Source organism: Lygodium microphyllum, chromosome 10, assembly GCF_053477565.2.
Source record: "Lygodium microphyllum isolate KBCC chromosome 10, Lygodium_microphyllum_v1.1.10, whole genome shotgun sequence".
Lineage (NCBI taxonomy): Eukaryota > Viridiplantae > Streptophyta > Polypodiopsida > Schizaeales > Lygodiaceae > Lygodium > Lygodium microphyllum.
Genome location: NC_141144.1, coordinates 134,708,058 through 134,727,829, shown reverse-complemented (window position 1 = coordinate 134,727,829; position 19,772 = coordinate 134,708,058). Strand labels below are relative to the sequence as shown.

Below are 19,772 nucleotides of genomic sequence, written 5' to 3'. Positions count from 1 at the left end.
TCTCTCTCTCTCTCTCCTCTCTCTCTCTCTCTCTCTCTCTCTCTCTCTCTCTTCCCTTTTCTTAGAGAGAGACGGTTTTTTAAAATTATATATATGATATAATATAATATTTTAATGGTTGAATATGTACAAGCTCTAAAAATATCCACAATGCACATATACTATAAAGAAAGAGTTAAAACTCTTTCTTTATTAAACATATGGTTAATCATGTTTATACAATGTATGCATACTCTAAAACTACACACAAATGCACACATATGTGCAAACTCGTATCCACGTATACACATATTTGTACATGTATTCATACATGCTTATACACACATATACATATACATATATGAATGAGAAAGAGAGAGAGAGAGAGAGAAAGAGAGAGAGAGAGACATCACCCGTGGGTCGTTATAGCTCATTATTTTCTTGAGGATCACGGGCTTTTGCATGGTAATACACAAATTCGAAGCTCCTGGTGGCATGTTCTTAATGCAGACTCTCGGTTTTCTAGTCCTTCCTCATCCCTGCTTGTTCATTTGGTCTGCTCCTGGAAATTGGTTCTCCAGAAGGCGCGTTGGCATCCAGCGGAGGACTGCTTACATACTAACTCTTTTCAACTAGAATTGTTGGCAGCCTCGTGATTACTTTCTTGGGAAGGCAAACATGAGCTCAGGCAAAAATTTAACCGCATGGCATGTTTGGGCTTGACTTCAGTTTTGTAGATGCCACCCTTGCCAATCGTAACTTCTTGATATCATTTCGTACAGCCACGAGGCTTTTCAGAATCCCTCGTGGATACCGTGATTTATGGGAACAGCTTTTGTCAGTGCTCCAAAGTAGGCAATCCTTTCCTGCCCTTGCTTTGGATTGTCCTTGGCAGGACTGGGACCTTGTGGGTCGGTTGAATTTGAAAAAGGCCTCAGCTAATCAGGTGTATCATCTTCTGATTAAAGACCATCAATGGCTAGTTACTAAAGCTAATACTATATGGGGATTACGGAAATCTCAGTCATGGTGGAAGACAACTGTGATGGAGGGCTGGTTGAACAAGACACCTTTCAAATGCAAGGTCTTTCTTTGGAGGGTGATGATGATTGGTGGTCTTCCACTTCCTTCAGCCCTTTCCAAGTGTCTAATCTCTAATGGCCATTGTTTCTTTTGCACCACTACTGTGGAATCGGCATGTCATCGATTTATTTCGTGCCCTCTCGCTAAGAATATCTGGTCGCTCTTGTCAGCGATTTGGCGAGCAATGGTTGGCTTCTCGCTAAGCCCTTTTGATTGGGTTTTTGTATGACCAAAATACCCCACATCGGCACAATCGCATATGAAGATCTTGTTTCACTTTCTTAGATATTGGGGATGTTGGCACAATTAGACCACTCGGAATGCCTTTCTTTTTTATTTAGCCTCTAATGTCCCGGCACATATTGTGAGGCTTAAAGGTCTCTTGCATTGGCAGATAGATCTGATTCGGCACTTTGGCTTACTCCCTTGGGAAGACTTACTTTCCTGGCATGTGGCAATTTCCTCTACGTCTTTGCCATGACTTTTGTAACTCTTTTGTAGTTTAGTACTGGGCCTTTACACATGATGGCTTAGTGTCATTGTGTATCTTGTAATCAAGTAAACTTGTACCTTTTTTTCGTAATTAATACAATTACCTTTTATGTGAGAGAGAGAGAGAGAGAGAGAGAGAGAGAGAGAGAGAGAGAGAGAGAGAGAGAGAGAGAGAGAGAGAGAGAGAGAGAGAGAGAGAGAGAGAGAGAGAGAGAGAGAGAGAGAGAGAGAGAGGATATATACTTATACAACACATAAATTCTTACACAATTTTATATATATATATATATATATATATATATATATATATATATATACATACATACATACATACATACATACATACATACATACATATATGTATGTATACACATGATGGCTTAGTGTCATTGTGTATCTTGTAATCAAGTAAACTTGTACCTTTTTTTCGTAATTAATACAATTACCTTTTACGAGAGAGAGAGAGAGAGAGAGAGAGAGAGAGAGAGAGAGGATATATACTTATACAACACATAAATTCTTACATAATTATAAATAAATATATATATATATACATACATACATACATACATACATATATATATATATATAAATATGCATATAGATACATATAGTTGAGGTGAAGAAATATGAGGGATAAGAGGGAAAAAATGTGAGAGAGAGAGAGAGAGAGCTCTTTACAAGACCATACAAATTGATATACGTGTTACACACACACACACACACGCACACACACACACACACATTTATATACACACATATATACATACATGTGCACACATACACGCACACATGGATCATAAAAAACAAGAAGAGGTGAAAAAGAAAAAAGTATGTGCGTGTGTATCATACATACATACATACATATATATGTATGTATGTATGTATGTATGTATGTATGAGAGAGAGAGGGAGGGAGGGAGGGAGAAGAAGAAGAAGAAGAAGAGATATAGGAGAGGGAAAAAGAAAGGAAAGACAAGAGAGAGAAAAAAAGAGAAGAGAGCAGACATACTTATGAGATCATATAAATGGACACACATGTGTAAAACATGTACACAATCACACACATCTAAACATATATATGAGAGAGAAAAAGAGCAACTACACAAATAGATATATACCTATGCATGTATGTATATATGCATTGTTATTATTAGAATGTAATATTATAATATTTATAATATATATATATATATATATTCAATAAAATATATTATTTATAATGATTGATATATTAATAAAACTAATTATATATTAATTATTAACTATTAATATATTAATTAATTGTTAGTAAAATATATATAACGTATATGTATTATGTATCATGTATATATGTTAATATATTACTATGATCTTAAATACTAATTAAAATTTTATTATTTAAGAAAATTATTATTATACTTAATTATTTTTATATATGATTTATAATTATTAATAAAATAATATATTTAATTACGTATATAATAGTTTATATATATGTATATATAATGCTATAATGACATAATTGATTAGTTATCCATGATTGATTATTGTTATATCAATTAATTATTAATAAAAGATGGACAACTATGTTTCAATTGATGTATTAATTATTCATTATGAGAGAGAGAGAGAGAGAGAGAGAGAGAGAGAGAGAGAGAGAGAGAGAGAGAAGAAGAAGAAGAAGAAGCACAATAATAATAATAATAATTAAGCTTGAGTATAGTTTATAGATTGTCAAATTTATGTAATATTCTAGGTTTAATGTGTAAGGATAATATGTATGCCATGATAAACTCAATGTAAATACATAAATAAATATGTGTCTTTGAAAAACTTTGAGAAATAGTCATAAAGTTTCTTTGGAGATATAGTTGAGACTAGATCTTTGGCTTCTCATATATTAATAAGTGTCATATAGTTTATAATTTGCATTTTCATGCATTCTAACATTGTATTAGTCTAAGCTATCAAACTTGCTTTCAAAGTTGAAATTATGTTCCGTATGCCAACCTTCTCCATGCACTATCGTGCTACACGAAATATGCCTTTGAAGAAGCCCGCCGAGAAAATCTAGATGCGGAGGAGGGCGTAGATTAAGTGAAAAGGAGCAAGCAGAACGGAACGATAGGCCCCAAACTTTTCTCATGGATTTGCATTTTTTCGAACGAAGAAACCAACCAGGGCCGGGTCACGAGAGCCAAGAACTGTATCCCATTCGTTGGTTGCATCGGCCACTGATGAGCCTTTGAACGTCGTATCAGCTCCCAATGTTCTTGCGCGCTGATTCGATTACGCCTTCACACGCTAAGATGGAAAATCAGGTAAGCTTGTCAGTTCTCTTTATTTTCATTCTTTGTGTATGGTAATAACTGTATAAGGAGTTCAAGGAGTACATGCAACAATCAGGACCTGAGATGGTTTTGGAACCTGATATTGCATATATATTTGTCATGGAATTTGATATCCCATGAGCTCACATTGTATGAAGAGTTCAAGGAGGACATGCAATCAGGAACTGCGGCGATTTTGAATGCTTGTCACTGACATTGATTGTTAATTCCTGCGGAAATTGATATCTGATGTGCTTACATTCATAAGAAAATTTAGACAAATTCTCCACTTTCATTCTCACATTTTGATTACAACAACATCATGAGCTTCTGCGCGTGGGGTGGACCACATACACAAAGCTAGGCGCGGTTGGGGGCAGGGACTGCTTGCCCCAATGACCACAATAGGGAAAAATAAGGAGAAAGTGCCCTTTTTACCTCATGGAAAAATGTCAAAAACTTTTTGCAATTATATAACGAGTTTTACTAGTATATCCAGTTAGGCTTGAGATGATTCTTGAACCCTGATATTACTTGTTATTTTTAAAGGAGATTGTTATCTTATGTGCTTGCACTACGTAAAGCATTTAATGATTAAAGGATCGGGACTTGAGATGATTTTGGAAACCCTGATGTTACTTATTATTGTTCATACTTCATCATAAACCTTGAGCTTTACATTTCCTGCTGTGAAAATTTGTGCCATGGCTTTTTCTTTTTCTTTTACAGGCTGCAATGTGGCCTTGGCCAGACTTGGCTGGATGGTTGGAGAAGCGTAGAGGAAATTCTTACTCCTGGGATCGCCTTTATTTTGTGTTGCAAGAGTCCTTCTTGTTTTACTTCACTACGGACACTATGGTATGTTGTGGTTCTTTGTACAACGTGTTGATGATGATGACCGACTTGTAAATAAGCCCTATGCAAGAGGTTGTTTAGTGCAGCAAGGATGTGCATGTTTTCATATCAGGATGTATACGTCAAAATGTTCAGACTGCTATTGTAGGCCATTCTTAGTCATCCGTTTCTGATATGCCTCTGTTGCCTTTTCTCTGGAACTCTTACTCTATTCAATGTGTTTCAATGATATTCAGTTCCCTGCTTTTTCTCCTGTTATTTTGACTTTTGTTGTTGTTATGAGCGTTAAAAATAGTTTCACAATAAAGTTTGTTTAAATGATGCTGGAGGTGTCAACAGAAGCATGCTGCTTGGAGCCACTGTTTTAACCTTCAGCAGAGGTGCCATTGAGATAGCTTCAGCCACCTTCTGCATAGAAAACTATGCTTCCAAAACAGGAACACTACAGTGCACATATGGTCTTGCAAATTCCACAGCTTCCCTCTGAATGTAAATGGATTCTTGGATCTAGTCACCCATGGTTTTGCTGCATTGAACAGCATAACCTTGGTTTTTCAAAGGTTCTCTAGGAGCTCTCTATTGTATGTAGCACAATATTAGCTACATACAATTGGAATAGGTGGTAGGACCCCAACAAGGCTTGGACCTTGGTCCCCTCAATAAACCTATGTTGCTTTTTCCTGAACAAAGGTGTAACTAATTATATTACTCAGAATTTTTTTACAAAGAAGTACTGGTATTCAACAGTCTAGTTGGAGTATGTATAAATGAGAAGCCACTCATATATACAAGCCTCTTAATGTGGTCTGGGGGGATGATGGGGGATAGAAGCCATGGAGGGGGAATGTGGTGCCTCTAGGGCAACCTGCATGTGATGTGAAAAAACAGGCCATGACCACCCCAAGTGTAAATAAGCTGCTACTGAAGCTGCTGTCGGTGCTGAGAGTCACCTTGTAGCTGTTCCCCGTAGTTGCTGAGTGAGTGGATGATGGATGTGTTAGTAGTCATGTGTGTCATGTATGGCCATCTCTTGCTTGTCAAGCTCATTTCTGAGTCAGATGAGGACATTTGGAGCTTTGACACGGTGTTTGCTTGTCATTTTATCAGTCCTAGACATTTTAGGTGGAGGTCACACTAGCGCATTTCATTTTTGGCAAGGTGGATATTTTATCAATGGGCAGGCTGATCTAGGCGGCGATGTTTTGAGCTTGGATAACTAGTGTGCCAGTTTTGGCATCAATTGGCTATTTGCAGCTCCCCCCCTCACTCCACTCATTCATCTCTCATTCAGCCAGCCCCCCTCATTTTTGTCTCATCCTCTTGCCTCAGTTTGACGCCCACATAGACACTCTGAGCTGCATGTTGCAGCCTTGTATCATTCAGGCTTTTATTAGTTTGTTCCTTCTTTTTCTTGTGTTTCTCCAAGTCTTCTTCTCTATTTACTCTGTGTTCACTTTCCATTCCACTATGCACTCACATGGTATCATTCATCTTGGTGGAAGCCAAAGTTGATTGAAGAGGAGCATCCAACAGTTAGCTGGGCGACATCATTCACTATTGCCAATCAGCATTTTCTCCGTTTTCTTGTCACTAGGCAGCATCTCTAATATCTATTGTGCCGGGTGGCAGTTTGCTGCCAGACGATCCTGTTTTGCAGTTCTGGACCGCATCAACATCTACATTTTTGTTGAGATGGCCTGTTTTCAGGATCTATGGATCAGTCCCAAGCTGAGATCAGCCTGTGTTTACTGTCCCAGCTAGCTGCACTCTGCATTTTCCAAGTTTTCCTCCTGGGATGGCTGCATTTTGACCTATTTCAGCCTTGGACACTCTCATTCTGATCTGCTGTACATCAGAATTGCTGAGCAGCAGCTGGACAGGCTGATATCATCATCCTACAAGTTGCTTTCTCCATCAGCAGCAAGATTTTTATGTTTTTTGTAGGATTCTTGAAGGTTACAAATGGTAGAGGCAGGATCAAGTGGACTAGGATCACAAGGGCTGTTGAAGTGATGACTAAGAACAAAGAAGACCTGTGTTCATATAGCCATGACCATGAGGATTGTTTTGAAGACCGCTGAGATCGACATAGTGGTTGTGACGCAGATTGAAGGATGTCCATGACCAGGTTCCTTTATGACCACCATCATATCATTCTATCCCTGGCCTGTCTTTTGTGTGCCTAGCAATCCATGATTGGCCATTATGGCACCCCTCATGCAGGTGCCTCTACCCTACCCTCTCTTCCCTCCTCTCCAAAAAGTTGGATGGGGTGAAATATTCTCTATGGTTGTGCAAAGTGAAGTGCATCCTTGAACCTATGGGATTTTTTGATAGTCCCTATGCCCCCAGCCTTCCATGGATCCCCATGTTGGAGCGATTGTGGACTCACAACTTTACAAAATTGAATCAATGCTAGAGCCTGCTCTTTTCTCTTCTTGAGTATTCTATTCTCATATATGTGAGATGTATCTGCATTGCAGCAGAGGTTTGGACCAGATTGGTGTCTTTTTACCAAGTCCAAACATTTGGTCATTGCATGACCCTTGAGTTGAAGCTTTGATACGTGTGTTGTAGATTCTCCTATGATGGCCCGTGGACTCCGTTGCTTTAGAATTGGCTCAATGCTAAAGCCTACCCTTTTCTCTTGTTGAGTTGTATGGATTCTATTCTCATGTATGTAAGATGTATCCGCATTGTAGTAGAGGTTTGGACTAGATTGGTGTCTTTTTACCAAGTCCGAACATTTTGGCATCACACAACCCTCGAGTTGAAGCTTTGATATTTGTGTTGCAAGTTCTCCTATGATGAAGGACCATCAACAAGATGGAGGAGGTTCGGGATGAGCTTGCATTCCTTAGTAAGATCATGGCTTCAAAAGACCTTGTTGTGATGCATTTGTTACATCTTTCATCATGTCATGAAGGACATGTATTTTTGCAGGTCTCACTTAACATGTGGATTAAATTTTAATCACATGTTTAAGTAAATGTTGCACATGTGGGGTGCAACTCAAGTTACTGCAAATTAATGAGCCCAGGACACAATGGATGTCAAAGGTAAAAGTTACAGTTAGTTATGTCGTACAAATATTAGGTGGTATCTGGTGCCAGTTATCGGTCTAAGTCATTTATTTGGCTATAAATGTCGGTTGGTGACACTAGAGATGTGGTGTTTAATGGTACTTAACACCGATCTGATGGTTTAAAAAGGCACAGAGACACTCCAGAGATGAACTAACCTAGCCAATTTAATTATTGGCCAATCAAACTATTTTTTTGGACATCAAAATAATTATTATATTAATTTTGAGTAGTCTTAGACTAAAAATTAATATAATAATGTGGATAATGCTGGAATTCATTTGAAAGGGCTGCCACTTGTTAAATTTTGTTGGGAAGGTTGTGAGAGCAAAAGTGAAGGCTTTGATTCTTGTTGGAAACACATCATGATTGAGGAGCCAAAGCAGCTATCGTGAGCTGAGTTTCAGCCATTACTAGGAGGCATTTGTAGATTTGGAGTAGTTGACAGCTGCATGAGATCCTAGGTAGCTTGGTGACAGTCCCAAGTTGAAGGCATTAGTAGATTTTGGGTCTCTGAGTGTCGAGGACAATGTTTATTGCTGTTGGGATAGGACAGCAGCTGCATTTGATTGATTTTTTAGTCATTTCTCATGACAAAACTGGAAATTTTTACTCTCCTCAGCATTTTCTCTCATTCCCTAGCCATTGCATAGCCTTGCTTCGAAGATCTCGGCATTTGGACTCTTGGAAGCTGAGGAATTTCAGTTTCCTGTGTTGTAAATCCTAATTTATAGCAAAAATTAGGGTTTATCTTTTGCTTGTTAAGTTGCTAGATATTGAAGACTTCAAGACTTGAATTATTCAGGGCTGAAGGTGATTTTAAGCTGAAAATTAGGTGGAGGATTAGTCAGCCATGAAATTTGGGGCATTTCCACTCTTCTCGAAGTGGGTGAAGGCCAATCGATTGTCCAAATCAAGGGGCATATTAGATTGAGGACTTGTTGGTCACTTTGGACAGCAAGGGGAGTTTGGATTGCAAAGGGGATTGGGAGAATCCCATTGTAAATCAACTTCTACTTCAATGAAGCTAAAGAAATACTAAAAGGGGCGCAAATTTCGGGGCCAACCGGGTGCTCATTGTCCAAAGATTAGTAGGTAAATTTGTATTTTTTCAGTTTGCAATAAATGCTTAGTGCTGTAATTAAGTTGTAATCAAGGAATTACCACCCATCCATTGAAGGAAGGTTGGTTGCATGGTTCCAATGCTGGGATACCATCAAATCCTTTGAATTGATGGGCATGTGGCACTTGATTGCAACTTGGGATCATTGCAATCTTGTTGAAATTATTATTAGCAATGAATTACAACGAGCATGTCTTCTCTCCTACTCTCTCTCCCTCTCCTTCTCTTCTTCTCTCTTTCTCCTTCTCCTTCTCTCTTCTCTCCTTCTCCTTCTCTTTCTCTCTCTCTCCTTCTTTCTCTTCTTCTTCTTTCTTTTTCCTCCTTCTCTCCCTCTCCTCTTTTTCTCTTCCTATTCTTCCGCTTCCTCTCCTTCTCCTTCTCTCTCTCCCTCTTCTTCTCCTTCTACTTCTCCTCTCTCCCTCTTCTTCTCTTCTTCTCTATTTCTCCTTCTCTCCTTCTCCTTCTTCTTCTCCTTCTCCTTCTTCCTCACTCACTCTCTTCTTATTCCCCTTCTTCACCTTCTCTCTCTCCCTCTACTTCTCCTTCTATTTCTCTTCTCTCTCCCTCTTCCCCTCCTTCTCCTCCTCCTCCTCCTCCTCCTCTCCCTTCTCCTCTCTTCTTCCTCCTCACCTTCTATCTCTTTGCTCACGACCAGTTGCCTGGCGAAATGGGGGGTTTCAAATGACGGCCACAGGGGAGGGGTTTCCCTGCCCCGGCTTCGGTGGGCGTAGCCGTTGCTGCCGCCAGTGGGGGGCGTTTTGTAGTTGGGGGGGGGGGGGGGAGAGCTCGTATGTCAGCGGGAGGTCTCTTACGTCAGTAGGGGGGGGGGCATAGTGTCCCACGGAGGGCCCAGGGGTCTGCTTACAGCAAACGGGAGGGGGGGGGAAACCTCTGTAGACGATGGAGGAGGGGGGGCGTTGCCTCTGAAGGAGGGAGGAGGGGAGGTTTTATAGGGGGGGCCGCTGCCACTTGTGGCTTGCATGCCCCCCAGCTCCCACACATCACCCCCCCCCCCCTCTCTCTCTCTCTCTCCTTGCCATGCCACGGCAGGGGCAGAGAGAGGGAGAGATAAAAAAAATTTAAAAAATTAGGTGGGGGGACTGTTCCTATGGAGGAGGCCCGGGGGAGCACGGGGGAGGGAAAGGAGACATTACAAAGTGGGGGAAAAGGCTAAATAGGGCTGAAGGGAGAGGAAAATCTCGTTTTTTCATTTTGGAGCTGTTGGACTGTTGCTGTCAGCTTTTGGGGCCATTTCCCAGCCATTGGAGACCATTTTGGTGATGGAGATTGGATATTCTTGACCTTGGGAAGCTGGCAATTGCTATTGATGCACTTTCTCTTGAAGATCACAGTCTTTGATGCTTCTATTGTTGTTGGTGCATCTGTTTGGGGCTGGTACAGCAGGGCAACTGCTGATTTTGATTAGTTCTTCGCGACAAATCTCAGAATTTTCTCTCTCTACAGCATTCTCTCATCTCCTTCAGCCTATGCTCAGCCATTCTCAGCAATTCTCAGCCATTCGGAGGAGATCTTAGCCATTTTTGGTGGGCTGATCTGTAATTTCTGCAGTAAACCCTAATTTACAGCAGAAATTAGGGTTTAGCAGTCCCCTTGGGATCCGTACCAGAGATTAAAGGCTCAAGGGACTGAAATTAGCAGCAGATAATTCAAGATTATCAAGGGATTTCAGGAGCCAGCCCATCCCGAATTGATTTGGGGCAGCATTTGGCCAGCCAAGGGTCAAATTGGAGAAGAAGTCCCGGGTGAATCAAGGGGCAAATGACCCAAAAGGCTTGCTGGTCATTTATGACAGAAAGAGCAATTGGTTAGCAGAAGAAGATTGAAGAATCTCGAGTTGTACTCCTTCCAATTGAATGAAAGTTAAAGAAATACCGTAAGGGGCGCCAATTTTGGGGCCAACAGGGAGTCTACTATCCAAGAATGTTATGGCAAAGTGTGTATTTCATTTTATGTGCATTTATTTATTGCTGTAATTAACTCTTAAATCAGGTTATCACCACCCATTCCAAGAAGGAAGGTTGGTTTCAGTTAGAGCTTTCCTTGGCTATTTGCTATCATTTCGCGCTTAATTTCAGCCTTTGCCTCTTGTTTGCAGCTGTTGCTTGGTACCTTGGAGTTGTTGTGTATAGTTTGCTGCTGTTAGCATCTGGTATTGATGCTTTGATCTTCTCTCTTCTCTGAATGCTACATTTTCAGTTTTTGGCTGCTGCTCTAACATTCTCTCGCATTTGTTTGCTGCGTTTACATCTAATAGTTGTTGTTTAGATTTTCTCTCCCCTTAAGTACTTGTGTTTTTAGTCTTTCTCTCTCCTACATTGCCGTTTGTATCAGATCTAGCTTTCCTTGGCTGCGTTTGCTAGTATTCGATACATGGAGGTTGCCTTTGTTGTGATTCGGAATCTATTCAGAGTACGATACACTCTATAGCTCATAATCTCTACCTTGATCCCAGAGATACGAGAGTTTGAGGTTCAATATTCAGTGTGTTTGTTGCATGAGCACTATATATTCATTATTCATTCATTTTATTACTCATTGTGTTGACTATCCTTGAGTTAAATTAATCCTAATCCTAATTGTGTTCTGAGTTTATCGGTTTGTTCTTTGTCGTACGATTGGTTTTGTGCTTCTACGTAGAGCATTTCTTCACATGGTATTAGAGCTAGGTACTCTTTGAGAAACCTTGGCCTTTGATCGGAAAGCTCATTTGCAAAAGTAGGAAGAACAAAAAGGTTAGATAACTTTAAACACATTCACAATACCACTTCAGTCTCCACAACCAAACATGGACAGAAACAATCAGGAGTGGGCCTCTCAACTTACTATTGCCCAATTTGACATGGGTGGAGAACCATCAGACTACCATGGAGTCCACAGACTATATCAAATTTTTGTCGTTCAGTATGATCTCATCCTTATGCATAAAGCTCAGTAGGAGGTTGCAGGTAAGTTTGAGTTTTCTCCTGTAGATTTGGTGCATAGAACTAATGATCTTGCAGGACCTTTAGAATCTCCACTACAGACCGGCCATCCACTAGTGGAACCTGGCTCAAATTACATATCACTTCTAGAGTATTTCTGTTCTCCAATGCTAGGTACCAACCCTATTATTTCAGATCCTATGTTAACTGATTTTGTATTTTCTATTGGATCACTCATCAAGAAGGGACTCTTCAAAAAAACTTTGGTTTGTGCGTAATGAGGAAGACGGATGTTTTTTTATGAACTCAAAACTAGGTAAGAAGCTAAAAGAAGGCCTTGTAAGTATTCCATTCCTTCCTTTTCCTTCAAATGATTTTATTTCTCATGGTCAATATGGAGTAGGTGCATCTTTATCTAATGCATTTAATGGAAAAAAGAAACCTACGATGTTTTTCACAATAACATCCATCATAAATCCATTTGGGATTCCATCCATCCCTCCCTTATATTCTACTGCACCTTTCTTTCCACTTCCATTAACTGCACTGCATTATCCACCACCACACACCATACCAGGGGTTTTGCACATTTAGATACAGCCTTTAAAACCTCTTCGAACTTGTTTTCGGGTGGTGTACCAGTGAGACGGAGGCTCGACGTCCCACACATATACTTTTGAGTTATTCCTCTAGGAGTGCGTCCCAGACATACTCGAGTGTGTATCGTTTGGTATCATAGTTTGCCTCTATGGCATTACCTAATGGACCATCCAATCGTTATGTTGTGCCCTAGTCGACATTCGGATAAGGCTATCATGTCCTAGTGCCTCCAACACCACCTATAGTATGGTATGGACTTATATCCATTTCAGTAACCCTACAACAATCGACATCCATCTTTACCCCCTCCTCCTTATCCACTCCCATCCCTACCATCTTATCTTGCATCTTATCCCATCTATTCATCTTCACAGACACCTCATAGTTCTAGCTCCTTATCCGCCAGGCATGCATTAAAATTTTAATGACAAGACTCATTTCAATGGGTCAAACTACATCACTTGGTCAAATTTGATGGGTCATGTCTTAGACTCTCAGAACCTATGGGATTTAGTGTAGGGGTTGGAACCCCAACCTCATCATGCTCTTGTTCCATACAAGGTCATCCACTTATGGAAGGCTCATAATGCCTCCACTATTGTTGAGCTTATGCAAGGCTTGTTGCATGAGTTTCACTCTTAGCTTCAACATTTCGACTTAGCATCTGAGCGTTGGGCACACTTGATTGACTGCTATGCGGCTCGAGATAGGATCTCTCACATCAATTTGGATCATGAGCTCCAAAATTTCAAAATCACAGACAATGATGATTTGAAAGTCAAGTTGGGAGTATCGGTTTCTTCTCACGAAGTTCTTAACCATTGACGTTTCTAAGTCCTCTGACGATCAAATTACCCTATTCCTTAACAAGTTGCTACGAAAATATTTCCATTTTGTGCAGTTGGTGATTTCATAGCCTTAGATACCCACATTTTATGAGTTTGAGTGCTAGCTGTTACGTTACGCATGGTTGTTCGATCAATTTCATAACATGTCCTTGATAGAGGGGGCTCTACTTGCATCTTCTTAGAGGGGGGCAATAGGGCAAGGGTACACAAAACTTGAATCGAAGTAAAAAATCAAAATCATAATAGGGCTAGTGAATCCTAAGGAACCAATCAATATACACTTAAATCTGGATGGTAGAATACATCTAAAAGAAATAGGTATGGTCAATATTGTCAAAAGGTTAGCCATTATGACGATGAGTGTGGATCTAAGGCATGAGGCACTCAGCCAAAATCCCAGAATCAGATCTCATCCTAGTCGAGTAACCCCCAACAGGGGAAATAGAGTGGTAGCAACTCTCAACAGGGGTAGTGACGAGGCAACCCACACTACCACCAATCAGTCATTACAGTTGGCGAACAACTCAACTCTAGAGGGTTTGTTTAAATGGTTTACAAAGACCCATATAATCTCTTTAGAGACATTGGATATGAGTCTCTTAGATTGGTTTAGTGATTGCTCGCGGCAAGGCACCGCCTAATGGCGTGTATCACATGATCCACTTTCTTATCGAGCGGACTACAGATGATTGGGAGTTTCATTAATTCCAGGCTGTGGCCACCGCATGGGAGTCCATGGACTCTAAGCGTCTTTGGCATTTTCGCTTAGGACATCTTGGCAACGACTCTCTTTATGTGCTGTCACATCAGGGGATGATTGAGGGCCTTTCACGTCTATAACTATCTCGAGAGATCTGTAAAGAATGTTAGCTATGTAAGCAGTATCGTACATCCTTTTCTTAGTAGTTTATTACTCGTACTACGGAATCCCTTAGGCTCATTTATGTAGATCTTTGTGGTTCACATCCACTGTTGCCTTAAATGGTGCATTGTACTTCTTTTTGATCATGGATGATTTCTCTTGATACATGTGGGTGTACTTCCTCATGCACAAGTCCAATGATTTCACTTATTTTAGTGATTGGGTACTGCCAGTTCATAACTAGATTGGTCGTCGTATGGGTACTATGAGGAGGGAGTCTAGTGGTGAGTTTATCTTCCACGAGTTTTTTGAGTTTCTACAGGAGCAGGGCATTGCAGGCTAGCTCGCCTCTACCAACTCCCCTGCATAGAATGGAGTCGTAGAGCATAGAAACTGGACGGTCATGAATATAGCACTCTCTATGCTATTCATAGCAGAGCTCCTTGAGCGCCTTTGGGTTGAGACTGTTAGCATGTTAGTGTATATTCTCAACCAATTTTCAATTGCGACGATTCCTAAAAAGACTCCCTACGAGGCATGCTTTGGTTCTTAGCCTATTATTTCTCATTTTAGAGTTTTTGGTAGTCGTGCTTATATGAACACTCCCCTCATGACAAGATAGGAAAGCTCACCCTTTGAGTTGATCTCTTGAGTTTTGTGGGCTATTCTTTTGAAGCAAAAGCCTATCGTTTGTTCGATCCTCGGATGAATAAGGTAATCATTAGGAGAGATGTTGCCTTTGATGAGAGGGACATAGTGCAGTCCTCTGAATTTGATTCATCGTTCTTACCTTCGCTCACATCATTTGAGATCATGCCCACTGAGTTGGGTCTACTATCCGCGCTTGATTTTCCTGCAGATACTTCAACTCCCAGGCCTCCCTTGCGAGACTCGTTACCTTGCTAGTATCGGCAGATGATGTGGGATTTGGGGATCCTTTCATCGGATTACTCTTTGGAGGGCCCTAGAAGTTCTACTCGCCTTGCCCCTCATGCTTCATATGCATCATTGTTTACAGCTGATTACATTGCACAATCTAAGATAGACAGTCGGCAAAAGGCTCTCCAGGTCCCTTTGTGGCGTGAGGCCATGGAAAAAGAACTGGATAGTATTGATCACAATGGGACTTGGACATTGGTGGATCATCCTCATCACAAGCCAGTTATTGAGACGAAGTGGATTTGTAGGACTCGACTAAAGGCTAATGGTTCTTTAGACAAATACAAGGCTCGCCTTGTAGTGCAAGGTTTCAAGCAAAAGCACGGCATTGACTATGAAGAAACCTTTACATCTACTGATTGATTGACATCATTTCGTTTGTTGGTTGCACTCGCTACTCTCCACACTTGGCCAAATCTATCAGATGGACGTTAAAAGTGCCTTTCTAATGGTTATTTGGAAAAGGAAGTCTATGTAGAATAGCCTCTCGGCTTTTCTTCCACCAACCGGACTAACAAGGTACTTTACTTGTTGAAAGCTTTTTATGGGTTGAAGCAAGCGCCAAGGTCTTGGTACCACAGGATGGATGAGTTCTTATGGACTCATGGATACCATTATTGCCCCTATGAACCCAATCTATATGTGCACACCGCTAGCACGGGAGTTAGCTATAGTATCCCATATATTGATGATCTATTACTCATTGGTTCAAAATCTGTGGCTACAGTAGAAATTTAGGCACAAATTTGCTCTATATTTGAGATGATAGACTTAGGTTTGTTGTCTTTTGATACTTATACCTATTGTTCTGTTGTAGAAAAGATCAGTGATGTGGCATATCGGCTGAAATTACCTCCACATTGGCGGATACACAATACCTTTCATGTCAGTTGGTTGAGGCTTTTTCATGGTGATGTGCTAGAGGATATGCCTGCTGAAATTCAGTCTCCTTGCTCAGCTGAATCTGACAGAGCCCGAACTAAAGTTGGCTCTAATTGAAAGGTATCTAGATAAAGCTGTAACAATTGAGAATGGTCTGTCAAGTCATCTTCTTCCATCCATTTGGCAAATATCTATTGGAAACTTTACCTTTGACCTATTTCCTTATGTGCCAAAATGTGCTCAGGTACCAAAGAGTATTACCTGATGCTCAAGAGGGAGGTAGCACTTCCACTCCTCCAGTTATGGACAACTCTCGTATGTATTCAACATGCATCCAAGGTAGTGCGCGGACAATATGCTTGCCACGAGGTCACTACTTAGTATACTAGTCATTGTGAGATGTATGTGGATGAGTATGAGTTTCACTTGGGTACTGGAACTATTTTTTTGCATTAGCTTATGATCAATTTGGCATGAATTTTGTCTAAATTTTAAGACAAAAATTTTGATTAGTTTCAACTTAGTTTTTGATCAGCTGCAGAACCGTTTATGGTCACTTTTAGGATCAGTTTTGCATTAATTTTTTCATTGATTGTTGGTGTAACATGTCCATTTGTTTGCTCGTAGGACACGTCTTAGCAGCCCATTGAAAAGAGGGCCTAGAAAGCTCCGCCTGACACTCCCATGAAATGTTACGGGGTTTGCGATCTAGGTCTTTCCGAGTCTGCCACGTAGTGGAAGTATTCCGGCCGTTCCCACTTAGGACCGACTTGAATCAGGGTTTTTCCTAGTGGTCAAGCTTCTAGAACGGCAGCTAGCGTCGAACCCCAGGCGAACTACTTTACATAGAAACGTCAGGGTTGAAGCGGATTCATGCTGCACTTGGTTCAAGGAGAATAGGAAACGAGAGGGATGCAAAGCTCGACCTCTCTGCCCATAAGGCATAGTCCCATTCCGTTCCCCTAAAACAACATAGATCGGAATTCTAGTAACCTGAACTTTAGGTCAGTGTTGCCTGCTGTTTATTCCCTTCGAAATTCATTGCTGTCCATTTCGCTTGAGAAAAGTTCCCGGCCAACCGAGACCACCCATCCGTAGGACGAACCCATGGCCATATCCACCACACTTTCCTCAGGGTTATTTTGGTTGTCTAATTACCTACCACATTTAGTTGGACACGCATAAAATAGCTTCCTTAATTAGCCAGTTAGACACCGGTTCCTTTACATAATCTTAGCACTTGACATAGAAAAACAGTGTCAAATAAGTTCATTTTCAACAGATTATCTTATTATCTTTGGAATATATCCATGTAATCGATCCCGTAGGCTAATCCATAATCCACCCGAAGGCAATCCATAATCCGTCCGAAGGCTATCCAGCAATCCACAGGGATTACTAATCCAAGATTCCGCCTGTAGACTAGTATGTGGGCCTCAAGATCCAATCCCGAGTCACGTTGGCCTCTTGTGCAAGGACCGGAAGGCAAGGGATTTACGGCCAAAGCTCCCCCCTGGTACCCAAGCGTCCTCCTACTCCAAGTAGCACCCAACGGAGAGACCTCTCGCGGCAGGTTCGGTCCACGTTCCCGACGCGGCTAACAACCCCCTTGGTTAGGGTCAGGCAGACAGTTGGGGGTAACTGATGCTGCCTCTCCCTTCAGGCCTTCAACCTGAAGCATTAATTAACTTTCCATCTTTTAGTTCCTTGAGCAAACAATGCAAACAGTGCTCTTAAACTGTTACAAGCACAATCAATCCAGTGGTCGTTTATTTGGTCAACTGCTAAGGAGCGAATCCTTCTCTCCAAATGCATCCAACATTCGATTCGGGATCAATTGCGACTTGGCAAGATCCCCAAGGGTTTGTTTGTTCACCCTTTTGTCCTTGGGTTAGGGCCATACCCTGTTAACCCAACTTAACCGACACCTTAGGTTTCATAAATTAACAGTAAATCCTGGCGACCATGTCGCTCTAACTTGTTTGATCCTTTGCTTTCAAGCAAATACCTAACTTCCCTTAACTTGGCAAATCAGCCCAAGAAAGGTGATGTAGCAGGATGACTACTCATCCTCTTGCAAGTTAGACTTGTGCTAGAACCTGTCAACCTCGTTCCAAGGAGTGGAAATCTCTCTTGTGAATAAACCACAAAGCCGCGCGACGTTGCAACTTGTTGCACAAGTGTCGCACCTAACTCATGGGATCATTTCACCCATTGAACGGCATTTCCTGGTCAAGGAATTATGTTTGGACAAGACGCAGGGTTTGGGGTGTCTTCTTATCCAACCCTAATTGTATTAGGCCGTTCGGTCCTAGGGTTTCCAAACTTAATCCGAGTTTTAGCATTAGGTCGAACGATCCTTAGGGTAGAAATCCTAGATCGTTGTTTGCATAAGCGTCCAATTGACCCAAATGTTCTGTGAATGTGGGTAGGACCTTTGGGTTCGAGGGTTTCGACTTGGCATTCCAAGTGCGATACTAGGTAGCATTTCTAAGGTGCCAAGCCCTAGCTAGTACTTGAGGTGTTTATTGTATCGACTAGTTATGCCTATTCGAAACTCTAATGGTTATAATATTACAAGTGATTGGGTAGATTGTCCTACTTGTCTTGCGACAAGGATGATCCTTTTCTAGAGATGCTAAACTTGATCTAAGGATGTAAATAGTTTCAAGACGTCACAATACATGTAAACATGCGATTCATTACTTCTACGCACCAAAAGGTTTGCAATAATCCTAACTTTTCTTGCTAAAGTCATTACGCATGATAATTTAGAGAATAACTTGCATGAAACCTACGAGGATTTACATCAAGGAATTATGCCTACAACCCTTTTGTCGAAGCCATTAAATTTCATGCTTTGTTATGATATGCGATCTTTTCTAAATGCAACTCAATGAAATGAAATTTACGCACGACGAATATGTAGCATGCGACCCTTAGATATAACATCGTAAATGAAGTTCATGCAAGACTAAGGCTAGTGTTGACTTAATCCATTTCCAAGCATCTTTTTCATGCAACTTACAAGTCCATGGTTCCATTCCCGTACTATGCAATTGACCAAGGTTTCATTTTCATGCCGTGCAACGGACGTTAATAACTCTTTCCATGCGAGGCATAACAAGGAAGTTATTAACTAAACGCAAAATACACTTGTTCTTTCACGGCCAATCAAGGATGCACTTAACAATTTCAACCTTTTAATACTCGGCAATATGCGTTTTAGGCTTGTCACTTTGAAATGCACGACAAGGCAACATGCTACTAAGCTCCTAAGACGGCGGACAAGTAGTTTATGTTCGCAACTTTTGGAAATGCAAACGATCCAATTTTCATGACATGCACTACCCCTTGTCCATCGTTCAAGCAGATAATTTATCAAATGTACTTTTATCACTACCACATGAATTAACGATAAGCGTAAAATGCATTCTCCCTATGGAATTAAGCGTGCTTAAAGCATTTCTTATTGTGGAAATAAATTCGTGGAACCTGGGCTTGTGGGCTCATGGAGATGTCCACGTGTATGTTTGGGGAAGAGCCTTCCGCGGATGTGCCTTGCAACTTCTTGGGAGCCATCGTTGATGACTTGAACTCCGCGGATTCCTTCTAGTCTCTATTCACGCTCTCCGAGCCTACCTGTAGGCCAATACCTTCTCCCTTGCGTAGGAATTGGGGTTTTACGAGCCCGGTTTTAAAACCGGGAAGGGTACGTAGAAACAAGGCTTATGAGCCTATCCTTAGAAGCTTCTTAAAGAAGCTTCTGATT

At 41.0% G+C, this 19,772-nt stretch overlaps 1 protein-coding gene across 1 annotated transcript in view; it reads left to right on the top strand.

Moving 5' to 3' along the window:
* Nucleotides 1–3,629: 3,629 nt before the first annotated feature.
* Nucleotides 3,630–19,772, top strand: part of LOC148030590 (uncharacterized) — a 153,387-nt gene continuing 137,244 nt past the window's right edge. The window contains exons 1-2 of the mRNA XM_087687283.1: nucleotides 3,630–3,857; nucleotides 4,596–4,724. Coding sequence (XP_087543409.1) covers nucleotides 3,804–3,857; nucleotides 4,596–4,724 — 183 coding nt within the window. The 5' untranslated portion in view covers nucleotides 3,630–3,803. The remainder of the gene's footprint in view (nucleotides 3,858–4,595; nucleotides 4,725–19,772) is intronic.